This window comes from Neovison vison, chromosome 6 (genome assembly GCF_020171115.1).
Source record: "Neovison vison isolate M4711 chromosome 6, ASM_NN_V1, whole genome shotgun sequence".
In the NCBI taxonomy this organism is placed as follows: domain Eukaryota; kingdom Metazoa; phylum Chordata; class Mammalia; order Carnivora; family Mustelidae; genus Neogale; species Neogale vison.
Window position 1 is genome coordinate 118,308,095 of NC_058096.1, and position 27,710 is coordinate 118,335,804.

General features: G+C 43.8%; 2 protein-coding genes across 3 annotated transcripts in view; one reads left to right on the top strand and one right to left on the bottom strand.

Moving 5' to 3' along the window:
* Positions 1–10,996, top strand: part of PCYT1A (phosphate cytidylyltransferase 1A, choline) — a 51,729-nt gene extending 40,733 nt beyond the window's left edge. For both annotated transcript variants that reach the window (XM_044252101.1, XM_044252100.1), the window contains exons 5-9: positions 705–856; positions 2,770–2,848; positions 3,948–4,090; positions 5,573–5,761; positions 6,857–10,996. In XM_044252101.1, coding sequence (XP_044108036.1) covers positions 705–856; positions 2,770–2,848; positions 3,948–4,090; positions 5,573–5,761; positions 6,857–7,063 — 770 coding nt within the window. In that variant the 3' untranslated portion in view covers positions 7,064–10,996. The remainder of the gene's footprint in view (positions 1–704; positions 857–2,769; positions 2,849–3,947; positions 4,091–5,572; positions 5,762–6,856) is intronic.
* A 1,259-nt stretch (positions 10,997–12,255) lies between these two features.
* On the bottom strand, positions 12,256–27,560 carry SLC51A (solute carrier family 51 subunit alpha). The gene is made up of 9 exons (XM_044255154.1): positions 27,328–27,560; positions 26,686–26,780; positions 18,234–18,388; positions 17,215–17,288; positions 16,639–16,797; positions 15,973–16,084; positions 15,528–15,674; positions 13,367–13,472; positions 12,256–12,618 (listed from the first exon to the last, which is right to left on the bottom strand). Exons 1-9 carry the CDS (start codon positions 27,363–27,365, stop codon positions 12,413–12,415), a joined length of 1,092 nt encoding a protein of 363 aa, XP_044111089.1. The 5' UTR covers positions 27,366–27,560; the 3' UTR covers positions 12,256–12,412.
* Between the last annotated feature and the right edge of the window lie 150 nt (positions 27,561–27,710).

Here is a 27,710-nt window from a genome sequence, read left to right on the forward strand (position 1 = left end):
TGACCTGAGAGGTCCAGTTTTTATCTCTGTTTTTAGCTGAGTTTCTGCAGTTTTGGGAGCAACAGTGACCCCTATTGCCTACTTAAGAACAGCATTTATTCTAGATTTCAGTTTGTCTTTTTTTTTTTTTTAGATTTTATTTATTTATTTGAGAAAGAGTGTGTGGGAGGTGGGTGGGAGGTGGGTAAGCAGTAAGGGAGGGAGAAGGACAAGCAGCCTGTGCTACGCATGGAGCCTGACACAGGGCTTAATCCCAGAACCCTGAGACCATGTCCTAAGCTGAAACCAAGCATCAAATGCTCAGCTGACTGAGCCACGCAGGCAGCCCTGTTTATCATTTTGAATCAACTGAAGTGCACAAGTCTGTTAAGCAAATGTTATGTGGTCTAATATAGTCTTATGAAAATACATGAAAACATTTTTAAAAACTTATGATGCAGAAATTCACAGGAGGTTAATTTCAAAGCCAAAGATTTTAGGCCCTTGTTTTATCTTCTCTCCAAAGTATGAACATACTTTTTGTGAGTACTTGGTCCTGAAGGTGTTTCTTGGATTAGGAAAAGCATTGTTACTCAGATTGAGCAGGAAATTCTTTTCTGGTGGGAAGATTGGTTACAGTCATAGGAAATGGGAGAGGTTGGTGACTGAGGAAGGGTTAAGCAAAGAGGACTTTGACTTACAACTCTGTGGTGTGGTGAACTCAGTTTGCAGTGATGAGCTTACGCACAACTTCAAAGGCTTCACGGTGATGAATGAAAATGAGCGCTATGATGCAGTGCAGCACTGCCGCTATGTGGATGAAGTGGTGAGGAATGCCCCCTGGACCTTGACACCAGAGTTCCTGGCAGAACACCGGGTAAGAAACTGAACACACGTCCCCATCCCTTGTTCTGGAATTCCCTCAACTCTCAAGACTTCTGGGATTTGGGGTAGTTTTCCACTAGCCATTTTTTACTTCTGTGCTCTATGTAAATTTCACACAGAGGAGATGACTGTGCTATTACTACTAATAATGATCATCCCTGATATTTATATGGTGTTTGGTGGTTTATAAGCACTTTTATATCCATTAGATTTCATTTGCTCCCCAAAACAGTCTTACTGGGTAGCTATTCTTTCTACTTTACGTATGAGAATAGAGCCAGAGAGACCAAATAACCTGGTCCAGGATACACAGTAGCAGGGCTACAAACTGTACTCTTCAGTTAAGTGATTTTTATACCCCCACACTATGAATGTGTCCATCCTCCCAACATACCAGTCCTATAGAATATAAGAGCCTGAGCTGTGCTCTCAGAAAGTTCCAGGATACAAGATGGATAAACATAGAGTTCTCTTATATATTGACTTAAATTTAGTTTGATGGCTTTGATTTTGGGCTAGAAGTTGTATAGCATCAGAAACCAGGTTTCTCGTTTTTACTCATTGAGTTAGTAGTTTAAAACCCCTCACTGCTTTTAATTCTCATGTTAAAGAAATAGGTTTCCTCTAAAAGGTGGGAAGGTGAGAAGAGTTTATCAGGTCAGGTTGAGGTCCCCAAGCTTGAGAAACCAGCAAGCATATTGTCAGTTCTCAGCAGGAGTATGTGGAATGTCAAAGGTGAGCTGTTCAGTGAGGCAGAAAGAACAAAAGTAGCCAAAGTAGCTTTAAAACCAATACTTGGGGGTAGGCCTGAAGCTAAAGGGTATCTGCTAAAACTATTTGGGATTAGGACAGACCTTTCATAATTCTCTAGCTTTTCTTTATCAATACTTGCGAGCCAGTGATTCTAAAGGTGGTGAATAAGATTATTTTCAGCAACCAGAGCCAGGCAGGCTCAGGCAGAAGAGGTCAGAGGAACTTTTAATTTCCCCTTTCTCTTTGTTAGCAGTGAATCCTCAGGCAGCAGTCTTACTGGGCCACCATTCTTATTTTCACTTTGCAGCCTATCAATCCCTGACAAATTGTTCACATGTAATCAGGATGTTAGCTAAGAGTCTCTGACACAGTCCTGATAGGCATGCTTCACATTACTGGCTTCTGGGAATTAGGTATAGTCGTATTAGCAATTGCATCAGTAAAGGGCATATGGCCTACATAGGAATGACTAAATAAGTAAGGTTAGCATATCTCTCTGAAAGATTATTGATCCCATGCTATTGATCTCTTCTCACTATTGCAAGAAGTATTGACAGTAGTAAAATGATAGAGCCCAAGACCTAAATGTCTTTTATGGCTTTGAGTTTCACATTCCTCAGGAGTATAGATGTATCTGTTCTAGTAAAAGGGCTCTTGGTTGCTATTTTTATATTCCCACTCATCTCATGGTCTGAGAGAGAAACCAGCTAAGGAAGAAGTGACCTCTTTTGCATATTTTTAGAAACCTTATTTGACCAATCTTTATAGACCCAGGAGGATAGGAAGATTTCCTCAGCTCCAGTCACTAACACACCAGCATATCCTCTAGTCGTGTTTACTACAGCATGGTGACTGGTGTGCAGTGTAAGGGTAGCACTTCCAGTAGACCAGGAGAATTAGCTAAAAAAAGAAACTGGTCAACTTCATATTTATGAGTGATAAATAGATAAAAAAATTAAATTGTGTGGCTTATGAATGAATCACAGAATTTATGAAGCAAGGCAAAGAGAGATAAAGAAAAAAAGTCTACTTGAGGCCTGGCCTCTCCTTGTCCTTTACTCTGAATCTGGGAGAGTATTTTCTGGGGGAATATTTACTGGTTCTTTCTGATGTCATTGATCCTCAGTTTTAAATGATGTTTCCTTATTTCAGATTGATTTTGTAGCCCATGATGACATCCCTTATTCTTCTGCTGGGAGCGATGATGTTTATAAGCACATCAAGGAAGCAGGTAAGTGGGGCGCCTGGGTGGCTCAGTGGGTTAAGCCGCTGCCTTCAGCTTAGGTCATGATCTCAGGGTCCTGGGATCGAGTCCCGCATCGGGCTCTCTGCTCAGCAGGGAGCCTGCTTCCTCCTCTCTCTCTCTCTCTGCCTGCCTCTCTGCCTACTTGTGATCTCTCTCTGTCAAATAAATAAATAAAATCTTAAAAAAAAAAAAAAAAGGAAGCAGGTAAGTAAGCTGATCTACATCCTCACTTTATGATGTCTCAGGCAGCAACAGAGAGTCAATGACATTGCTACGTTGCAAAGGAAAATTTATGCACTTAGAAATTCAATATCTACTTTCAATCACCCTTCAGATAAGAGGTTTGGGTGAGCATAGCACTGATATCCATCAATTTGCGGTCTAAGCATCTACTTTTTTTTTTTTTTTTTAAGATTTTGTTTGTTTGGGGTGCCTGGGTGGCTCAGTGGGTTAAAGCCTCTGCCTTCAGCTCAGGTCATGATCCCAGGGTCCTGGGATAGAGCCCCACGTCAGGCTCTTCGCTCAGTGGGGAGCCTGCTTCCTCCTCCCGCTGCCTGCCTCTCTGCCTACTTGTCATCTCTGACTGTCAAATAAATAAATAAAATATTAAAAAAAAAAACACCTTAAAAAAAACATATTTTGTTTGTTTGTCCGAGAGAGAGAGAAAAAGAGCACAAGCAGGGGGAGCAGCTGGCAGAGGGAAAAGTAGGCTCCCCGCTGAGCAAGGACCCCCAATGTGGGACTCGATCCCAGGATGCTAGGATCATGACCTGAGCCAAAAAAAGAGGCTTAACAGACTGAGCCACCCAGGCATCCCTAAGCATCTATTTTTGATACACATTTTAATTTTAGGAAACTCCCAGGCCCATATATATATTTTTTTAATATTAGGGCCATATAGTTCTTCCTTTCCTTATCCCCTAGCCTTTGATTCAGTCTTCCTCCTGTATGTCAGTATCTCTAGACTTCACTTAGTAATAGAAGATCGTTTTTTGAGTAAAAGAATGTTGCTCCCGGTTTCCATCTAGTCCTATGGCCTGAGTTAACCAGAATGTCACAGTGTATTTGTGTGTTCTTGGATTAGGTATGTTTGCACCAACACAGAGGACAGAAGGTATCTCCACATCAGACATTATCACCCGAATTGTCCGGGACTATGATGTGTATGCCAGACGGAATCTACAGAGGGGCTACACGGCAAAGGAGCTCAATGTCAGCTTTATCAATGTGAGTTCCAGCTTCATCCCAGAGTTCCCTGGCCCTATAGGACACACGTTAACCTCCTACCTCATCTGAGCTAAAGTTGCTCTTCTGTCTGTTGTAACCGTCACCTCCAAAATTCAGTGAGTGCCTCTTTGCTGATTACACAGTGCTAAGCTTTACAAAGAGAATAAAACAGAGGCATTCTCTGCCTTTATGGTCTAGTATCAGTCAACATATTGATATAAAAATACACAGCCAATTAAATAAGAATATGTTACTTAACATTGTATAATATTTGTATCAAATATATTTAAAACTGCAGTTCATACCTTTTTTTTTTTTTAATTGGATGGTCTTTGGAAAATTTATTGAAAGCTATGGATCCTCTCCCTGTGTGGATAGTGGCATAACATTTTGCATGCAATTTCTCAGGGCATGTGGACCTCGGTTTTAAAATTTGATTTATGAAAGCATAGTTTATCTTAGCTTAATATTACCTTTTAGAAACAAACTGCTATACATTTTGTATATAAATTGTATCTTAATAAAATTGATTTTAAAAGAAGAAAGCTGCTAACTATATCTTCTGTACGAGTAGTTTACCATGCTCCCTTACCTGCTGCCAGTTGTGTGAATAATGAATAGGTGAAATGGCTTCATCAAATATGTTTAGCTTTGTAGATAAACCCTAGCCATTGTTAACCACCTACTACAGAATCTCCTTCAGGTGTTTAGAAATACTAAACATATTCCCGTTCCCTTTTATGATCTGGAAATTATGAAAACACTTTTCCTTTGGCTAAACCTTTCCCAATCCATACCGTTTTCCTTTCTGTTTAGGAAACTGGTAGGACCATAGGGTATCTTCATTTTGCAGATGAGCAAACAGACCTCTAAATACTAAAAAATAGAACAAAAAGCTCTTCTAAAATCATAGAATAAGCCAGTGATAGCAGGAAAACATCAATACCATAAACAAATTAAGTAAAAGATCCGCTACTTCAACTTATGAGAGTTGTCTTATTCTTGGCAATATTGTGCAGTAATCCTGTGGCTTCTTACATATCTTCATCTAGAATGGGGTTTGGGTTATGTTGGGCATGTTTATGTTCCAAGTTTATGTTTTTTTAAAAATTATTATTCAGTTAGCCAACATATAGTACATCATTAGTTTTAATGTAACCTTAAAAAATCTGACTTCATTTGCTATATGCCCAGTGGTTACTGATACTCTATATCTTTATAGAAATATAGAGTAAAGATACTCTATATCTTTAGTTTAATCCAGGCTTCTATAATGTTTGAATTATCACACTTTCATATAAGGTGACCATCCAGAGTATATTTAATCTGTTACTATGCTAGAGAAACAGGAGATTAGGGTGAAGTGAAATTCTGACGACTGGAAATCTTATCAGTAACGTGCTGAAACTTTTTTTTTCTTCTCCCTTTGGAATGGAGGTCAGAGTGAGTATTATTTCTTAAAACAATTATTTCTTTACTTAGGAGAAGAAATACCACTTGCAGGAGCGGGTTGACAAAGTAAAGAAGAAAGTGAAAGACGTGGAAGAAAAGTCAAAAGAATTTGTTCAGAAGGTGGAGGAAAAAAGCATTGATCTCATTCAGAAATGGGAGGAGAAATCCCGAGAATTCATTGGAAGTTTCCTGGAAATGTTTGGTCCAGAAGGAGCTCTGGTATGTTCTTTCCTGGTGGACAGTTTAGGGAATTTCAGGGAAAACTTAGGTAATTTTCATGCTGTGTGAAGAATTACAGCATTATAGAAAGGGACATCAACATTAAGTAGTTATCTAATCTGTTCCTGATACTGGGCAGAACTATATTTCAACTGTCCCCAAAAAGTTGTTTAAACTCATTACAGAAAGAGTTACGCATTCTCCTAAATAATATTGCCAGCTCTCTGTCAACCTCCAAATCTGGTGATAAGCAAGTGACCTTGCCCAGTTTGCTTTTATATTATAGTTTTAAATAAAAAGGAAAGGAAAGAATGAAGAACAGTAGAAAGAAAGCTGCCTCCAGTACAAACAGCTGCTGCAGAGCTGCTGGGTGAGGTGAGAGTTCTGTCCTTGAGGAGTAACAAGGTCTCTTTAAGCCAAATGGAAGGTGAGTGTAGTTATTTAGCAAGTGAGCCTTAGGTTATCAAGAAGCATCTAACCGTGAAAGTATTTGATACCAGAACAGATTATTTAGGGAGAATATAGAATTTCCTTTTTTTTTTTTTTTTAAGATTTTATTTTATTTATTTGAGAGAGGGAGACAGTGAGAGAGAGCATGAGCGAGGAGAAGGTCAGAGGGAGAAGCAGACTCCCCATGGAGCTGGGAGCCTGATGTGGGACTCGATCCCGGGACTCCAGGATCACGCCCTGAGCCGGAGGCAGTCGTTTAACCAACTGCGCCACCCAGGCGTCCCTAGAATTTCCTTTTCAGAGAGCTCTTGAACTAGGATAGGTACCCTTTTGTCTGAGTGAGTTCCTTTGGTTTTGCCTGGAGCCTAGACTCTGGACCAAGTAGCCATTTAAGAATTCCTTTGACATAGTCATCGAGAATTGGGTGACTGTGGATAACAGGTAGGAACCCTTAGATAAGAAGCATAACATGGACTATTTTAGGGAGGAAATTGCTTAAAATTTTAGGTGTATCCTTCCCCTAGCGTATTTGATCACTTTTGGCATTGCACTGGGCACTCATGATAATTTGAAGTCTCAGATCCTCCAGTGGTGATTTAGTAGGATCCCTAGGTTTCTTCTAATTCTTCCTTTTGGTCTCCCCAGAAACATATGCTGAAAGAGGGTAAAGGCCGGATGCTGCAGGCCATCAGTCCAAAGCAGAGTCCCAGCAGCAGCCCCACTCGGGAACGCTCCCCATCCCCGTCTTTCCGATGGCCCTTCTCTGGCAAGACTTCCCCGCCTTCCTCCCCAGCAAACCTCTCCAGGCACAAAGCTGCAGCTTATGATATCAGTGAGGATGAAGAAGACTAAGTTTTCATCCCTTCTTTCCTATCCCCTCCCTCTGTCCCATCACCTTCAGAAGCTCTCTGTTGAATTTCGAATTGTGATTCCAACACTAAACCTAAGGACAGCTACAAAGGAAAGAAAGTTGGGGCAGGAGGACCTAGGATGGGATCAGACAGCCTATTCTCCAGGAGACATCATCACCCATCCACACCAAGAAGGAGGCTGACCGCACCTCAGAAACCTGTTCTGCATCCATATACCCTCCCTACAGACTTTGCTTTACTGTTTATGTTCATGTGATTTTGACAGGGAAATTGTCATTTTTATTAATTTTTTAAAAATTAGTCTTTCAAATGTTGTAAGTAGAACTAATTTTTGGCCCCTGAGGAGTGGGCAGAAGGAAATGGTATATTACTCAGAGGCCTTTTCTTCCTGATACACTATAGAGTTTGCCTTCTGTTCTGAGGCAGAGTGGCTTGCCAAGTCCTTCAAGCAATGAGCCATGCTGATGAGTGATTTCAGTGGGCAGGGGAAATAGCATAATTTTGGTGTCCTTAACAAAAACCTAAAAGCTAAGTAAACTCAGTCACAAATCCCCTAAATGTACTGCTGGCACATGTGTCAATGTGGCTGACTGTGAGAAGAAGGAGATCTGAGCCTAACTTTTCTTACTCCCTGAGGAGTTTCTTGTTGGACCCAATGGGGTCCATGGAAGACACTGATGGGGATGGAACCAGACCACATGGCATCAGCTACGGTTTTCCTGCTGTGTTCATCTTCTCAGAAAACTCTCACCCAATTATTTGGGAGCTCTGGTCAATCTCTTTCCTACAGTCTACCTTTGAAGGCAGGAACACGTCCAGATTTATTGTGATTGGGGAGGGGAGTGGGACAATACTCAATCCTATACAGGGACAGTTTAGGTTAATTTTCCCATCTGTGAGTAAGTCTCTGACCCTGCTATTTTGATGCTTATTACCTAGCTTTTTACAGAGGATACTTTGTAAATGTCTGCAGTTTGAACATGATCTGTTAATCCATGTTGCTCAAAGCCATACTGAATATTTAAAGAGATTTGCACAGAATATAAACATAAAAGCATAAAGAAACACCCCCCCACCCCTTCCTAAAGCCTTATCTTGAACTCTGTCCTTCTTAAGAATGTTCTTGACTGGAACTAATGCTCCAGGTGGTGTTTCTTTTCCTCTGAGAGTTGCAGCTGGTTGGGACTTCCCTTCGCTGCAGCCTCCAGCAGGCCACAGAACATTACAAGAAAATGGCAGATTCTCTCCCTTTCCCATGTGTGCCTGGTAGTTATGGTCCCACTGCTCCTGTTAGGTTGCCTAGGAGGATTCACCACTTATATCCCACATCAGAGATGCTGAAGCTTAACACTTGTAGTTGAGCGTGAGCTCATTTTAAGCCTCTAGCATTGTGCCTCTGAATGTCCGAAGAGACCATCATCTTCAGTAATCCTGTAGCTGGGTTCAGGGGAAAATTGCTTATGTCCAGGCCCCACCCTGTCACTCATAAATACCCCTTGTGGGGGTGGAGTTTTGGTGTTTTCAGCTAAGAAAACCACATTTTATCTTTGCTTTCCCCAGTGCTAGGGCTGTGAGCATCTCATAGTCTCCTCCCTAAATATTTTCTGATAAAACCTGCTCTTCTGCCTGAGGATCAGGCTAGAATCACTGCCTGCTTACACAGCAGGACTACCTGGTTTCTTATAACTCCTGATCACCCAGAGAGGCAGAGTATAGCAGAGTAGAGACACAAAGAGAGGGAACTCTCTTCTTGTCATGATGGCTTATAAAAACTACATTTCTGACTCTTCTCTGAAGTGCTCTTTTTGCTATCAGATATGGTTTACATGAGCTTTGGCTTGGAATCCTTTTTTTGCAACAGTTCAACTTCTTGTTTTCCTTCATTAACAAGCTTCATAGGATCACGTATTTTAACTTTTCTGCTTTAGTCTTCCCTCTTTGAGAATTTTGCCTACTTCTGTCTTATTCTCCTTCCTATAGAAAGATGATAAAATCACTGAAGGTCACCTACCTATTCCCTCAAGGTACATATTGATCAAGTGTATCTGGCAAGGGAGATGCTCAGAATGTGGTTTTGCACACTGTGTGTCACTCCTCTCAAATATACTGTCTGGGAACTCTTCCTCTGCTCTGTCAGTGGGCTACTTTTGGCATTCCCTGCCCTTGGAATATAACTGCTCTGCTGGTGAGTTCTCCAAGACTGCCAGGTCCAGCATATGCACTTGTGCTTGGAAAGCCCTCTCACCCCTTTTGACGAGCCTCTGTGGCCTCAATCTCCTAACACTATTGCATCTTGAAGTACTTTTGACTTGAAGATGAAAATTTATGGTGTGGCATATTAGCTACTTTGGGGTAAATGGGATCCTATTTAATGGTAAATCCTATTTAAAGGTAAATGGGGTAAATGGACAAGGATGGGTGGAGGGAAGAAGCTGTTGGGATGATGTATTATTTGATCATTTGTGCCTAATTAAATGAAGTTAGTGGTTTGCCTACCATGACCATGCCTGTGATCTGTAAATTTGCTATTATTAATTTTAATATGAACTGTTAAGATTGATTTCTAATGTTAATTATCTATTTCCCTGAATCCCACACACAAAGCAATAAGCCAAATGTAGCAGAGGTGGGAGAGCCTTAAACACTGGTTGGCTTCAGAGCCCAGTCTGTAAGACGGAAGAACGGAGACATTCTGTGCTCCTCAGAATGCTGAGGAGGTGCTACTTTAGTTATCTTGGAATGTCTGGGCAGAGAGTTTGATCTTTTCATACACTGGACTCAGTAGCAATAAGGAAGAGAGGTTGAAACTTTCGAGGAGTAGAAACAGATCCTTTGTACTACTGCCGCCATTTCTGATAATTAGAGCCAAAGAGCATTTTTTCGCTGAGGCTTGGGTAAGAAGGTTGGGGATATGAGGAAGTTGAAGATCCTAAATAAGAAAAAATATGAAGGAGGTCAGGAGAACTTTTGACTTTATCTGATTTCTGATAACACAGCACCACAGTTAGATTTTTCTTATTTTACTTGTGACCACACAATTGGTCAGGCAGCCTCTGGATGTTCTCCCTGTGATGATTCTTCACAGTGCTTTGGTTTCTCTGGATTATGTTGATTTGTGGGTAACTTTTGTTATTCTGGAGCTCATTGCCTTTCTGACCCTGTTATAGATCTATCTAAAATCTCTCCAAATCAATTATATTTTGCTGCTTTTCTTTAATTCCCTAAAAGCCATAGCTTCTACATTTTCTGTCAGCACACCCTTTCACCAGAAGTTGAACTAATAACAGGAAAAAAAGCTCCCTTAATAATGGTTTTAACTAATGATACTTTTTTTAAGCTTACCAATGTAAGTATTTTTAAAGGTTGTATTTTTCAAAGTCATACAATGATGTTCTTGTTTTCTCTCATAGAATAAATTGTCATGGGATAAAGAGTGGTCCCTAGCTTTTATTTTTCCAAATAAGTAGAACATATTCTTAGGATTATACTATTAAATGTTAATTTTCTCTAAAAGAAAGAGGAAAGATTTTCTGTCTGCCAAAGTTTTATGTTAATACTCAGATTGGGGTAGAAAACAAAGTGCTAGGTTTAACACTAGGATGACTCAGGTTGTGTTCCTTTAGGTTTAAAGAGAGCTTTCCCACTCTTCTTCCGGGGGCACTGACTATTTTAAACACAGAGACTTGATTGGTTGGGTTGCTTTGTATGGAGGATCCTGAAAAGAAAAAGGTATGTTGGGAAGAAACGCTAGCCTTGGTATGACTGTTAGTCCCATCCACAGTGCCAGCATCCACAGGGTGTTTTCCTCAATCGGTGTTCAATATATTGTTTTCCTATGTGAGTGTTATTAATTTGTTCCAGTTATTTGGGCCTTTGTCATTTAGCCAAATAAAGGCAAAGTGGTTTTACCTAATGTACATATCCTGTGTTTATGACCTGGTATACATGTGTATAAGATGTTTTATTTATTTGGGACTTTTACCTATACCCGCAGTTCTTTTGCTTTTGCATCCTAATTTGTCTCCTCAAAATTGTTCCATGACCACATTATGAGGGAAATCCTTTTGCAGCTTTGCATAGAAGGTTCAAAAAGCCATTGGCCCTCTAAGGGAGGCTGATCCAGATCTATGAGGTCTAGTGTCATCAGTGCCCTAATGACACATCTGTAAGGGAAAGAATACCTTCCATCTGATCTTCAGAAGCCTGGTTTCTTCTGAGACTTCAGGTCTGTACTATTTTTGCCTGGTTGAGTTCCTTTGTTGTTGTTGTTGTTGACATACCATGTTACATTAGTTTCAGGTGTACAACTTAGTGGCTTGGCAAGTTTATACATTATGCTTTGTTCACCACAAGTATTGCTACCATCTGTCCCATTACATTGCTATTACAATATCATTCACTCTATTCCTTTTTTTTTTTTAAGATTTTATTTATTTGAGAGAGAGAGCAGGTGTGCATGGGCAGAGGGAGAAGGAGAAAGAGTCTTAAGTAGACTTTGCACTGAGCGAAGAGCCCGACACAGGGCTTGAGATCATGACCTGAGCCAAACTCAAGAGTCAGATGCTTAATCAACTGAGCCACCCCGGTGCCCCTCATTGACTGTATTCCTTGTGCTCTTTTTGTTCTTGTGACTAACTCATTCCACAACTGAAGGCCCATATCTCCCACTCCTCTTGGCCCATTTTGTCCAACCCCTCACCCCATCTCCTCTGGACCATCAGTTCTCTGTATTTATAGTTCTGATTCTGCTTTTCATTTGTTTATTCATTTTCTTATAGATTCCATTTATGAGTGGGATCATATGGTATTTCCCTTTTTCAGTTTGACTAATTTCACTTAGCATAATACCCTCTAGGTCCATCCATGTTGTCTCAAATGGCATGGTCTCCTTTTTTGGCTGTATAATATTCCATTGTGGTATAGCTATACCACATTTTCCTTATCCATTCGTCTGTTGATGGACACTTAGGTTGCTTCCATATTTTGGTTATTGTAAATAATGCCACAATAATCATAAGGGCTTGCCTGGTTGATTTCTACTCCTTTTCTTATAACTGGCAAACTCCTCATACTTTTCCCCCCTTTCATTGGCTTTGGGAAAACTCAGAGTGACCTTTCAATATATAAGCTTCAAGGGCTAATAGTGTCACCCACAGAGGCAATGTACCCAACTGTAGAATTTTAAACTCTATCCTGTTTATTATAAAACTTAAAATACCTTCTCCAGACAAGGTCCAAAATAATTGCATTCTATCCCATAATTCTTCATCTCCTATAGTCAAATGTAATCTGTCAGCTTGTTCTGGAAATGGAATCCATTCCCCTGTGGTCAAGGTTGAGGGGCAGTGAGGAAATCTTGTGCCCATTTAATGTGTACGGTGTCTCTTTCAATGTCCACTTTGGAATTTGAAGTCAAATCCAGGTCTGATGAAGAAAAAGGTTCATATCCAACCTTGTTGTCTTTCCTTCGGTAGTACATGCGTGTCAGCACAGTCATTAGAAAAGTCTCCAGTATGAGGAGGTGGCAATTCATAACTGCAGCATGGAGTGAAATATAATGTAAGTTATCCTAAATTGTAGAGATGGTATCCCACTAGCAGCCCTGGCATGTGAGTTCAGCAAAACTTTCTCCGATTTGTCCTCAAACCATGTCTAGAGATACTAAGTTGTCATAAGTAAAGTAGCAGATTAATGGTAAAGCCAAAACTAGAACTTGACTCTCCACCTTCTGCAATCTGAGACTAGCATTAAACCCCATTTCTTTTGCATGTTTTATGAGCATGACGTTCCTTTTTTTTTTTTTTTTTTTTTTTTTGAAAGAGAGAGTAAGCAGTGGGGAGGAGCAGAGGGACAGAGAGAATCCCAAGAAGGTTCCATGCTTAGTATGGAGCCTGATGTGGAGCTCGAGTCTTCAACCCTGAGATCATGACCCAAGCAGACATTGAGAGTCAGATGTGCTTAACCAACTGAACCACCCAGGCGCCCCTATCAGTATGACCCGCTTTCAGATCACACCCATTCCTCTCCCAGAAGCTGGGAATTGAACCTGTGCCTTCCTGGGTTGGCCAAGAGGGTTGGCCTCAAGCTGTGGGATTGCAGCTCTCCTCTGTGTTGTCAGAGAAGTCACCATCTCCTTAAAACCCCACTAAGACTTCTTGGAGATCCCTTTCTGAGTATTCTGAGCAGAAGCCAGGCTGGCCCAACCTCTGTTGTAAGGTCCTCTTTTCCCTGACCCACCCTTCTCACCCATTCCGGAATGAGAGAGGAACTCTTCTGTGCTCACCTTGAGACCTGATTTTAGAGGAAAAGGGAGGTGAACAAGCAATCTGCCCACTGTTGGCCAAGACTGAGAAGATGGATGGCTGCAGGGCAGTCAGGATGAGGAGCACCTGCAGAACAGAAGAGAAGCAAGGGCAGGAGAGGCTCAGCACCCATGGAACTGAGGCCAGTCGGCGCACCACTGTGCTTGGCCTTCCACGGTGCATTTAGCTGACCTTTTGATCTGGCAGTTACAGAGGGTTGAAACTCACTTAAGTAAAGTTTTGTGGACTTGTAATCCTTAGGCAAATTATAATCTTTGTCTTCTACCCAATATTTTATGAGATGTGACAAGAAACAAGAACTGATTGGGGGTCCATGTTTATTTCCCTATCTCAGCCATGGCTACTAATGAGCACTCAGTGGATGAACAGGATGGATGGTTAGAGAAGACCATTTCCATCTGGCTCAAGGACCTGAGATTCCCTGCTCCTAAAATGATGGGCAATTGGTCATGAAGGAAAGCACCCTTTGAAAAATCTCTACAGTGCCAGGCCCTAGGGGAAAGGGGAATTAATGGTACAGAGTCCCTACATGGAAGGTGAAAAAAAGTCTGGAAATGGATGGTGGTGATGATTGTACAACAATGTGAATGCACATAATGCCACTGAACTCTACACTTAAAAATAGTTAAAATGGTAAATTTTATGTATATTTTGATACAATGAGGAAAAAAAGAAGAAAAAGAAAATCTCTGTCCAGAGGCTTCATCAACACCTGTCCCACCAAGTGCTCTTTTCTGGAGAATCAGCCGCTTCAGGGCAGGCGTCCCCCGATAGTCACGGGCAGCCCCGGAAGTCACAGAGCTTTTAGTCTGTGGCATGACCCTAAATGCTTTTGCGGCCCAGATCCTTTCTGCCCTTTCAGCCCCTGACTCATTTCAGGCTCTTCTGGCCCATCTCGTCTTCAATTCTACCTACCATGCACCCAGAAATCCACATCTTGGAGGCATCTGCTTAGATCAAATGAGAATTTATGTGAAATCACACTGTTAACTACAAAGCAGTCACTATGCTGTGGGAATAGGAAAAGGGCCTAGCGAGGAGACAGAAAGAGTGGAGAGAGAAGGAAAACAAGATTGGGCTAGAAATCATTGCATTTGGTGGAAGTTCTCTAGGCTTTAGAAAATGGAAAGTGTAAAAGTGAAAAAATGTGCCTTGCAGAGAACTTCGAGAGAGGTGTGCAGGTGAAGAGGCAGTGTGATGAGAAGGAGGAATGTGGATTTGAGAGTTAGATCTAGATTTAAATTCTGGCCCCATAACTACATGCCTTCGAGCAAGCCCGAAGACGTCTCTGGGCCTCATTTACACAATAGGAATAATAATGATTCCTAAGATGAATGTGAAAATTTAGATGTAAATGTATGAAAAGTCCCAAACGTGGTGAAAGTAGTTCATGACTATGATAATGCTGATGCTCCTGGTAGTGATTAATTATGGAGCTTTAGAAAGTATTGGGTAGGAAAAAGTAAAGGTAGAAGATTTTAAGGTTGATAATGCATGTTTTAAGAGTTGAAGTGGGTCCCTAAAGTAATATTTTGAAATCCCAACCCCCAGTATCTCAGAATGTGATCTTATTTGGAAATAGCATCATCATTTTGGTTAACTGATTAGGTATCATTAAGATGACATCGTACTGGAGGGTCCTTATTCCCATATACTGTTGTCCTTCAAAGAAGAGGAAAAGAGACAGAAGACACATGACACGTGCCATGTCATACAGAGACAAAATCCACGATGCAGCTGCTAGCCGGTGATTGCTGGCCAACCACCAGAAGTTAGGAAGAGGCAAGGAAGAATTCTCCCCTATAGGTTTCAGAGGGAGCGTGGCCTGGCTGACCCCTTCCTTGATTTTGGACTTCTAGCCTCCAGAACTGTGAGACAAGAAATTTTTGTGGTTTTAAGCCACCCAGTTTGTGATCCTTTTTGAGGGCGGTGCTAGGAAGCTATTACAGCACAGAAAAGCCAAATGTGGGAAGGGACAGGAATTATTTTCTAAATCTCATAGGAAACCTAGGCTTAAGAAGATTCCCAGACCCACTTTTGGTCTTTATTAGTCCCAGTTCCTAATCCCAGTTGTTAATAGCTCTAATATTAACCAGCTTTTCTTTCCCAGGGTATAGTTACCTGAAAGAGGACAAATTTGGCTCCTATATTCTGCTCGCCCAGGTGCATCTTGGCTTGACGGAAAATGATGGCCAGGGCCCAGAGAGCCAACAGGGTAGACACACCGAGGACAGTGTTGATCCACAGAGCTGTGCTTTCCTCAGAAATCTGGTGGCAGATCAAAAAGTAGTGAGGGAGGTGAGCCTTTTCTCCTCCTTTTATTTCTCCTCTTCCATAGTGGGAAAGGTAATTAAAAAAAAAAAAAAAAAGGCCCCAAAGTCTTGGCCTGTTCCACTCTCCTCTCCCCACCAGTCTCCAAGCCTCTACTTTTCCATGGCCACACTGTTGCTGGGGCTACCCTGCCTGTGGGGCCCTGTTGCAGCAGATGTTGGCTCCAGCTCTTCCTTCTAGAGCTCAGAGGTACTAAGTGAGTCTTAGACTTTGCTGCCCTTTACTCCTGGCTTACGTCTGCTGGGTCAAAGATGCCATCAGGGATGAGAAACAGGCCCACGAGGCTCAGGGTTATCTTGAAGAAGGCATACTGGAATGGGCCCAACATCAGCAGCTGAAGCTTCTTCCTAAAGAAAGAAGAGGGTTAGGAACATGAACCCACAAACTGCCTACCTCAAGAACACCTTCCAGGTCCCTCACTGGGCTCCCGAGCTGAGGCTTGGCTGCCATAATAGACACCAAAATGGCTAGATGGATGGGGACATAGAAAGAAGCCAGAATGTTGAGAGCATTGGAAACTCTCTTCTTGTCTCCCACTCATCCCCCCAGACCAGAATGCTGCCTTTTGGGCAAGATCTATCAAAATGTTGACCCCAATCTCATTAACCAAAATGGGCAAAAGGGACAAGTAAGTAGCCCAAAGTCCACTTAGCTCCAAGTGCCTAAGTTTGTGGGCAGCAGTGAGCTTAAGGGATGGAAACTGGAGTTCTCCTTCCTCTGCTCTCCTCACCCCTGTGTAGGTGGTGGCTGTGAGAGGCCCACCCTCTCATCACTGGCTTTGTTCCATACCTTCCTGATTCCAAGAGACTTGAAGCAGGGCTGAGAGAGCCAGAGAGGCTCTTGGGGAAATGCAGGAAGAGGCTAACCTGTTCCTTGAGGAAGCCTCTCACTCCCACCTCACCTGGTGAGCATGAGTGGGGGGCAGCAGGGGCAGCAGCAGCAGCAAGGGCCTGTGTGGACCATCATCGGAGTGTCCTTCAGTGTCCGCATTACTGCCTCCTTCCCACCAAAACCTTCCACCATGACCCTCATCAGCAGGTAAAAGTATACTGCGTAAAACCTGGAGTGGGAACAGAGGTGAGCCTCACAGAGGGGAAGTGGCAGCCTGCTGAGGGGATACCTGACTACAAAGGGTGCAACAGAGGTGGGGCTCACTGGGGGGGACACAGTAGGGACCAGGTATTCAGAATATGTGACCCAGCAAGAGGGAAAGAGAGGAGAGGGTCCAGGGCTAAGGAAGAGGGGAATTGGGGCCTATAGGAACAAAATGGTTGACTGAGGATGAACAGAACCAGAAGTTCAAGGAACCTGATTAGCACAAGTTGAAAGGGGCTAGATTCACGATCGATTGGTTTGCAGGGACTTATGGAAGGGACATGGGTTAAAAGAAAATGTGGACGCTGGAGTCCTAGGTCCTGGGTGAGTGGGGAGCAAAAGGGTGACCAGCTCAGAGCTGGAGGTGGGGCAGGACACTCACGAGGTGATGGCCATTTCCACGAGCATGAGTGAACGAGGGATCCAAAGACCAAAACAGCAGAACACAGACACGACCTACTTGGAGAGGAGCGAGAAGCTGTTTGCGGCGAGAAGGGAGTCTTTGTGCTCACTCTCTCAAAAATTTTATGGCAAGGGCTCAAGGAAGCAAAACCTGAACAGTTGGGGTGTCATTACTTCAAATGGTTGGCTGGAAAAATAGTTAATTTTAAAAAGTCAACTAATTTTTTAAGTTTTTTTTTTTTTAAAATTCAGTGGTCATTTCCTTCTCTATCTAGGGTTAGAGATAGCAGGTCACCTTAAGTCTGGTGCCTGTTTGAAGATTATCTCATCCTATACCCCTGAAGTGTAGTGTAGGTAAGTTCATCCTTAGGAAGAATTGGGTCAAGATCCAACCGTTCCTTTTCAACATCGCATGTTACTAGAGCATCTCTGATGACTTGAGATGGCCCAGGCAGGTGTCCTCTGGTAGAAAAGGACCTCAAGGGCTCCATTCTGCACCCCCCACACACACACACACACCTTACAAAGAAATGGAAGTCCAGTCTTAGGTCCTGGGAGCAAGCCAGAGACCTATATAATGTCTGTGAGAGTGAGTTAAAAAGGTCTACAATATAAGGGTTGAGCTGAGTATGTCCCTATGGGGAAAAAATAGTTTCCCTCTTTCCCCTCTGAGGAACCACTGCTTTCCTCTATGGGAAGGGATATTTCTTTTAACAGTAATACTGTGGCCAGAAGTAGTGAGTAGGGATGCTGGTGGGCTGAGCAGTTTCTCTACCTGTCTCCCAGCTCTAAGAATTCAAACTCGCTGTCCCACTAATTGTTGGCTTTCCAAGCACGGGGACCTGACTGCAATCGGAAATTACAACCCCCCATTCTAAGTGCGTAGAAGCAGGCAACCCTCTGCTCACTTGGACTGCTGAGTTTAGAGGAATTCTCAAAATTCCTCTAATTGTTTAGTCTTGTTTAGTCCCTCCCAAAGGGCAGCTACAAGGCTCTCACCGTGGGTGCAGAGCTGCTCCAGAGCAGGGTGGTCCTCTTGATGGGACACCGGGTGTTCTTGTACAGGTAGACCGCATCCTCCAGGAAGATGATGACTGAGCCCAGGGCAAGCAAGGTCATTATGACTGTGAGGGCAATTTCTGCAGGGCCCAATGCTAAAGTGGAAAGAGAGGGCAGAGTCTCCTGAGCTGAAGTCCAGGACTGAGGGGCAGAAGATATGGGCTTCTTTGTTTGGATCTAAATGGCTTTAATGTATCTAGAATTATGTGGTCTAGGCTCCCACTCATGCAGAAGAATGGCATTTTCTTAGAGTATCTAACACGTAGCTAAAAAGTAGTCATTCTTCTGCATGGATGAGAGACTAGACCAGATAATTCTAGGTATCGTCAGGCTTACCTCAACCAGGATACAGACACCAAACAAGTTTTTACTTAATTAGCAAAAATTTTGAATTAGGAGGTTGGCTGTGCCTAGTCAACTTTACTATTTCCAGTGAAAGGTGTCATGCTAGGAGACGTGGACCAATTAACATTATAGTTAAAGCAGAATGTAATTAATGGTATACTTTAGGGCTGTTTAAATTTGATTTCAAAAATTATGTCACGAAACTGGGACGTTAGGAAGGGATCTTAACAAAAGAAAAATGGATACCCAAAAAGGCTCCAGGGACATTTGACTCATGTTGGCCTCATAGTCAGTCTTAAATTAAAAGTGGTTCAGTAGCTTTCCTCAGTGTTTACTTCAATCATTTGAGTAGTTGTTAAAAATAGCTGCCCAGATCCTACCCTCAGCGATGCTTCTTCAAAATCTTTGTGAAGAATGTGTAATATTTTTAAAACACTTTGGGCACCTGGGTAGCTCAGGGTTATGCCTCTGCCTTCGGCTCAGGTCATGATCTCAGGGTCCTGGGATCGAGCCCCGCGTCAGGCTCTCTGCTCAGCAGGGAGCCTGCTTCTCCTCTGTCTCTGCCTGCTGCTCTGCCTACTTGTGATCTCTCTCTCTGTGTCAAATAAATAAATAAAAGCTTTAAAAAATTTTTTTAAATTTATTAGCACTTAATGAAAAAAACAAAATTTATTAACAGATCCACAAATGTATGGTCATTTGGTTTATGACAAAAGACTCCACTACAATTTATGGGAAAAAGGATGTTTTTTCAAGATAATCTTCTGGATTAACTGGATATCCTTTGGTGGATAAAAAAAGGACTTTGACCCCTCCCTCACATCATCCAAAAACACCTAAGTGTGAAAGTTAAAACATTTTTAGAGGAAAACAGAGAAGTATATCTTTATGACTTTAAGATAGGCAAACATCTGGGGTGCCTGGGTGGGTCAGTTGGTTAAGCGGCTGCCTTCAGCTCAGATCATGATCTCAAGGTCCTGGGATCGAGCCCCACATAGGGCTCTCTGCTCAGCAGGGAGCCTGTTTCTTCCTCTCCCTCTGTCTGCCTCTCTGCCTACTTGTGTTCTGTCAAATAAATAAGTAAAATCTTAAAAAAGAAAAAAAGACAGGCAGAGATCTTTTAAAATAGGACACAAAAGCACCACCCATGAATTTAAAAATTGATAAATTGGACTTTCTTGAAATTAAATATTTCCATTGGTCAAAAGAAACCATTGAAAGGACAAGCTCAGACTAAGCAAAATAAGTCAGTCAGAGAAAGACAGATCATATGATCCCCCTGATACATGGAATATGAGAGACAAGGCAGAGGATCGTGGGGGAAGAGAAGAAAAAAATGAAACAAGATGAAACCAGACAGGGAGACAAATCAAAGGGACTCTTAACCATAGGAAATAAACTGAGGGTTGCTGGAATGGAGGGGGGGTAGGAAGGATGGGGTGGCTGGGACATTGGAGAAGGTATGCTATGGTGAACTCTGCGAATTGTGTAAGACTGATGAATCACAGACCTGTACCCCTGAAACAAATAATACATTATATGTTAATAAAAAATAAAAATAAATTTAAAAATAAAATAAAAAATCATAAAGGGACACCTGGCTGGCTCAGTTGGTGGAGCATGCGACTTTTGATTTCCGGGTTGTAAGTCTGAGCCCTATGCTGGGTGTAGAGATTACTTAAAAATAAAATCATTATTAAAAAAGAGAAAATCATAAGGAAGAGAAAATATCTTTACAGCACCGTACATATATTTATTGGAAAAAAAATCCTCATATAGGTGGACCTGCACAGTTCAAACCCATGTTGTTTATTTTTTTAAGATTTTTTATTTATTGGACAGAGAGAGAGAGAGCACAAGCAGCAGAGGAAGAGGGAGAAGCAGGCTCCCAGCTGAGCAGAGAGCCCGATGCCAGACTCAATCTCAGGTGCTCCAAACCCATTCCCACAATGGGAATGATACATTCCCACAATACAGTATCACACAGCAATAAAAAAATAATAAACTGATACATGCAATAAAAAAATAATAAACTGATACATGCAACAAAACAGATTAATCTTTAATCTTTAATGATGAGTGACGGAAGCCAGACACAAGAGTATATACTACTTGATTTTGTTTCTACAAATTGAAGAATGGGGGAAAATGATCTATAGAGATGGTAGAGGTCTAAGTAGTGGTCTCAGGAGGCATAGTAACTGGGGTGGGAGTACAAGAGACCCTGCTGGTTGCTGGAAATGTTCTATTTTTTTGTCTAGGTAATGGTTTCACAGATGTACACACAAACAAAAATGCATCACAATATACACTTGAGATCATTACCCTTTACTGTATATAATTTAGACCTAAATAAAAGATCTCATGTCGGGCGCCTGGGTGGCTCAGTGGGTTAAGCCGCTGCCTTCGGCTCAGGTCATGATCTCAGGGTCCTGGGATCGAGTCCCGCATCAGGCTCTCTGCTCAGCCGAGAGCCTGCTTTCCTCTCTCTCTCTCTGCCTGCTTCTCTGCCTACTTGTGATCTCTCTCTGTCAAATAAATAAAATCTTAAAAAAAAAAAAATCTCATGTTGACAAAGAAGATTACAAAATTAATAACCATGTTTGGTTATTTGTAAAACAGGGCGCCTGGGTGGCTCAGTGGGCTAAAGCCTCTGCCTTCGGCTCGGGTCATGGTCCCGGGGTCCTGGGATTGATCCCTGATCGGGCTCTCTGCTCAGCGGGGAGTCTGCTTCTTCCTCTCTCTCTCTGCCTGCCTCTCTGTCTACTTGTGATCTCTGTCTGTCAAATAAGTAAATAAACCTTTTAAAATAAATTAAATTAAATTAAATTAAACTAAACCATGTTTGGGGAGAGAAAGGTAGAAAAGAATTGAAGGAAAGAGTGGGGCACAAATATCTTTATCTTACAAAGTGCAAAGTCAGGAAGTACTGCCCCTGCTTGGCAGAATAAGAAGTTATCTAAAAGAATAATAAATCTATAAAGATAACCAACTAAAAATATTGACATAATTACACGGAGAACGGAAGAAGGTCAGGGCTGAGAGAGAGCACAGGAGCAGGGGGAGGGGCAGAGGAAGAGAGAGAGAAGAATCCCAAGCAGAATCCTCTCCCCACCCCTCAACTGAATGTGGAGCTCCCCCCACCCCTGCAGGGCTCAATCTCACAACCCTGAGATCACCACCCCAAATCACGACATGACCCAAAATCCAGAGTCCCACACTCAACCAACTAAGCCACCCACGTGTCCCGATTCAGTAGATTTCTCAAAACCGATGTCCATTGTGAGAAGACAGAGTCACTCTTCGAGGCCTCTGTTGGAAAGACTTGCCCACCCCTGCTTGACCCTTGTCCTCCCCCAGCTCAGGGAGAGCTGAGAGTAAAAAGAGACCTTTCAAAAGCTATTCAAGCCCGGAGCCTTTCCCAGTCTTCACTGACTCAACTGCTCCCTCCTCTTTGAAAATCTGGTCCACTTTGACTCCCAGAACCACAGTCCCCTTCATGGCCTCTGACCCTGGGTCTCTGGCACTGAACCCTCACCCTCTCCCACACCCTGTGTTCCCCCATGTCAAATACCATAGCTTCGCTGGTCCCTGTTTACTGAGGTTTGGGATTTCCCTACCACTCCTACACCCCTTCAGCCTCCCAATGACCATGTCAGCAGTGCCACCTCCCGAGCTTGGTGGCATTCGGTTTCTGCCCATTCAGTTTTTCTCCCTAGTTCCCAGTGGCTGGCTTCTCCTCACTGAGATCCCCGTTCAAATGCCCCTCCTTCGCCAGCTTTCCCTGAGTGCCCCATCTCTCTCCCACAGTGAGGTTATTTACATATTTATTTATTTGTCTCTTCTCTGCTGCCTACCCCTCCCCCCCAACACACCCTTGTAAAGTCCTGCAAGGCAGGGACTTTGTCAAGCTTTGTTCTCTGTTCCATCTCCGAGTGCGTGGAACAGCAACTGGCTATTTGTTGAATGAAAGAAATAACCCATGTGAATTCCTATTGTCATCTCCATTTATAGGCTTTTCCAGGAAACTAAGCTTAGAGTTTAAGCACCTTACCCATGGTCACACAGCCTGGAAGTTACCAGGCTGGAATTGAAACCCAGGGGCTTCTGGCTAAGCCCATACTCTAAATCATTTCACAGGCTGACTCTTGGTGTGCGTTCTCACAGCTATGAGAGGGAATGTGGCGCGATATGAACAATGAGACGCAACCCTAACAAGTTGTTTAAGTTTGTGAAGTTGGGCTGGGGGCATATGTGACTCTTCAGTACAGACATGATTTGCAGTTTCTTGTAACTTCTGGCTTTGACGGTCTATATTCTTTCTCCTACTTGTAGTATCTATAGGCTCTTGTATTCACTGCCACAACACAAAAGCTAAGAAAGAAGTTTCTCAGCATCCATAGATCCTGACACTACTGCTCTCCATGCAACTCATTTATCTTCTTTGGAGAATGTCCCCTATCTTATTTTCTGCATCTTAATAGATATGGGACAAAAATGTTCTATGGCCAGAGGCTTTATGGAGATGCCTTAAAGTTAAACCTGTTTCCTCCCATACTCAAGTTTTTAATCTGCTTTATACTGTAATTTCCTAGTGGAGGTTATAGAATATAACTTTTATAAAACTTATTTTTTTACAGATTCTGTGTTCATGAGGCACTACTCGAGATTCATATTCCAAGAAACACACTTTGGGAAAAGCTTGTCTAACTGACCATTTTGAATACATTTACACCTTTAGCAACTAGCAAATTTCCCACCGTATCTCCAATAGAGAGGATGATTTTTTAAAAAAAGTAATGAAAACAATATTAGAGCATTAAAATCTTGAAAGAGTATCCCCGATAATTCCAGCTAGTTCCTAACCAGAGGTTATTTTCATATTTGCGTGTTTGTCTTCAAGAGAGTTCAGAGCATAGGCTCTGGAGTCAGAGATACCTGAGTTCCAAGTAAAATCCCACTTGGTGCCTGCTCTTGACCTTGGACAGCTTATTCATCCTCCCACTAACCTCACAGCACAGCATCTCGCAAGTAGTATTTGTTCAATAAAAGGTAGCTTTAAAAAACACCCGGGGTTAAAGTGCATACCTATTGTATTACTGCAATTATATTATAAAATTGTGTACATTTTTAACTAGCATTTCATCATAGCCATCAAAAATGATTTTTAAATCACAAAAGTTTCAAAAATAAAAACAAAAGTGCAAACAGAAAAATATCTTTCTATATTGTCTTTTGTAAAAAAAAGTTTGTATTTTACATTTAGGTATTTTAGCTGTCTGGATTAAAGCTACACTGGAGCGGTTTTCACACGGATCCCCGCCCCGCCCCGGGACAAATACATTGTCCAGATGACTTCTTGACTATTCCGTTCTGCCCACTGAGGGGGTGGGGGTTGGGCAGGGGCATCACTTCACAGAGCGCATGCCCAAGCAGGCGCTATTTCTGGGCGCCTGTTCGGTTACACGTTTCTGATTGTTAGGTCCTTTGCACTTCAGTGTTCATTGCTTAGTCTTGTTCTATGTCTTAACCCCTGGTAGGGCAGGTGCCCTCCACACTTGTTTTCAAAATTGGCTTGGCTTTTCCTGGCTCATCACTCTTTCACAGAAATGTTTGGATCGGTCCATTTAAGAATCCTGGAGAGAGTGTCATCGCAATCATACCACAGGCACTTCAAAAACAGATTTGGGGGCGCCTGGGTGGCTCAGTGGGTTAAGCCGCTGCCTTGGGCTCAGGTCATGATCTCAGGGTCCTGGGATCGAGGCCCACATCGGGCTCTCTGCTCAGCAGGGAGCCTGCTTCCTCCTCTCTCTGCCTGCCTCTCTGCCTGCTTGTGATCTCTCTCTGTCAAATAAATAAATAAAATCTTAAAAAAAAAAACAAAAACAGATTTGGTAGTTCTCCCCCAAGAGCTCCTCCTTAAATGGCAGCCAAGTTTAAGGAGCAACCGTTTTTAGGCTAAGGAGGACGTTTTTGCCACGTCCTCAGGGCAAAGCCTCTTTGGGGCTTCCCTGTTTCTCGGGGTCATCGCCGCTGCCCTCACCCTGCCCCGATCCCCAGCGGGGTAGTTGCGGGATCTTTTCCCTCACTCGCCCGGTCTAGCTATCTCCCAGGCAGCCCGCTCTTTCTTGGGCTTGCCTCGGTTTTCCAACCCCCGCTCTCTTCCCAGACACCGTTCCGGCTCAGACTCATGTTCCCCATGCTGGGCTGGGGCGATGGTCTGCAATGCATAGCCCGGCTTCTCGAGGCCCTTCTTCCCCGAAGTCCATCCCGTTTACTGATTAATGATTTTGCAGCCCTGTCCAGCCCCTCCCAATCTCGGAGCCCTCCCCGGCTCCTTCCGTCCTCAGGATAAAGTGCAACTCCCCCGCCTGAACTCATCACGCCCCACCTCACCTGCCCAGCCCTCTCGGTTGTCCCCTGCTTCTCCACCAGCGACCTGGAACCCTGCCGGATCAAGGTGCTCCGGGTCCGCGGCACGTGCCTGCCCCTTCTGTCTCCATCCCACCCCAGCAGCGCGCACTGCCTGCTCGCTCTTCGACATTCCCCCTGGGAATGAGGCAAAGCGCTGGGCTACCAGACCCAGCACGGTCTCCCTTCTTTGAAGATCCCTGGGGCCTCTATTTGCACATCTGTCGCAAAGCAATGTGAGATCGATTTTTCCTGTGTGAGGCTGGGTTTCTCAATCTCAGCACTGTGGACACTTTGTTCAAGGCAACTCCTTGTGGTGGGGGACTTGCCTTTGTGTTCAGGGCAGCATCCCTGGCCTTTCCCCCACTAGATGTCCGTTGCGCCCTCTAGTCGGGGCCACTGAAACAGTCTCTGCGCATTACCAGAAGTTCCTTGGGGGACAAAATTGCGTCTGGTTGGCAAACTGCTAATGGAACACTTGTCCCACCAGCTGCACTCTGAACGGGAGGTTCCTGGAGCTGGACAGAGAAGCTGGCTACCAGCACGGACCCCAGAGCTGTTGCAAAGCCTCTCTGGACACTCTGGAAAGTGTTGTCATTCGTTCTGAAACCAGGCATTCGTTCTGAAACCAGGGGCACGTGTCCAAGCACGTGCCCCTGTCTGCCTCCTGATCCACGCTGACCACATCCTGTGTGGTCAGAAAGTCTACTCCCTGAAGTGACCATATCAGGAAGGAGGTTAGGCAAAAACATTAAAGATACCATAAAGGGGGTCCCTGGGTGGCTCAGTTGGTTAAGTGTCTTCCTTGGGCTCAGGTTGTGATCCCCAGGTCGTAGAATCAAGCCCCGAATTGGACTCCCTGATCAGTAGGGAGTCTGCTTCTCCCTCTCCCTCTCCCTCTGCCCCTCACCACCACACTCATGCTCTCTCCCTCAAATGAATAAATAAATCTTTATATTAAAAAAGGTACCATAGAGACACAGACTCCTCTTCATCCATGTCTAAGAGGTGGTTAATCATGCAGTAGGAAAACAAAATGAAATAGGGATAGGAGCCATGTTTGCTATAAAAAAGCTAGGGTCGTTTGGTTGTCATATAGGCGGCCAGGGAATAAACTGAGACCTGTCTTCTGCTTTTCATTTTCAAAGCAATTCAGTATAAGATCCAGTTGGCCAACATTGTTGGACTACTTCTACAGGCTCGTCTAAGTTTTAAGGACATTATTCATAGCGATCACCCCTCTAGAATGACCCTTTCCCAGAGGCTCTTGTGCAGGCCCCAAGGGGGATTCTCTGGGGCTTGGATCATACGGGCGCCATCTTGAATCCCTGGTTGGCTCTGGGGTTTGAACAATACTCCAGGCCAGTGTCCCCAGCTTGCAGGAGCTTTGAGGCTGGGATCTGTGGGGGGTCCAGCATGCAGCTTTGTCTCCCTGGCTAGGCTACCATGCCCCTCTTCTGGCCTCTTGGATCCTTGAAGAGTTGCTCTTCTCTAAGGCCTTAACCATGACAGACAGATGTTCTACAGGCAGGCTGGCTCAGGACCATCTTTCATCAGCATCACTCAGGTGTCTTGGCTCCCTGCGGGGATGCTCATTTCTCCTCTCAGCTCCCTCTGGGAAGGGCCCCTGACTCACCTCTCAGAAGCTGGGCTGCAGTAGGAGCATGAGAGAAGCAGGCAGACGAGATGCTGTAATTGGTTTTCAGTAACTCCAGAAGATCTGCTGTGTACCTGTAGCGATACCAGCCTGTGTTCAGAACATGGAAGGTACCAGAAGGAATACCAATGATCTCACATTCCCTCAAAGACTTCTGAGTTCAGGGAGCTTGTACATTTCCCCTCGATGCCCCAGTTCTTAGAGGAAATAGCAAATGGGCCAGGCTAGTGTATAAGACAAGTGCCCCAGGGCTATAGGCAGGCCTGACTTTGGTGCCCACTCTCTCCACTTCCACTGGGGCAGCAGGTCAGGCACTGACAAGAGTAAAAGGGCAGGGCCTCAGAGAAAGAGTGGGCCCTAAGTACCAGGGATGGGTCCACAGCTCTGTGCCTGCCCCTCACAGCCCCCACCTTTGGGATTTTTCTCTTCCCCATTGAGCGCAAAGCCAAGGCTCTGAAGGATCACACTGACCTCAGGGACAGCCAAACCATTGTTCATCTGCCCCATTCTGTGTCCTAGGAGCCAAAGGCCCTGGAAGGGAGATAGGGCCAGGCCAGCATGCTAGGGGCCTCTGCTGCTTAGCAACTGGTTCCTGGCTCTAGGCCTGCCACCCTCACTCACCTGGGGTCAAGTTTTATCTGAGTCCTGTCTGGCTCCATGGTCTTCTCTCCCTTTCTGGCTTTCCCAGCAAGCAGTGAGGGGCAAGGAAGGGCAGGCAGGTGGGGGCCCTGAGGGAGGTGGCTCCCACGAGTCTTTCTGCCCGCTGGCCTTTGTCAGAGCAAGGACTGCGGCCACGTGTAGGTGCAATGGCAGGATCTTCTCCTCTGCCTCTCTGTTCTCAGGCTTCCTGTGCCCACAGGTCCCTAGAGCTTATCTCAGAGTTCACCCCAGAGGAATTTGATCCTCTTGGCTGGCTGAGTTCCCTGGTTCCTGACTCCTCCCTCTCCCTAAGTGTTGTCCTTCCTTTCTCCCTCCCACCAACGCCTTTGGACACCCTTTGCTAC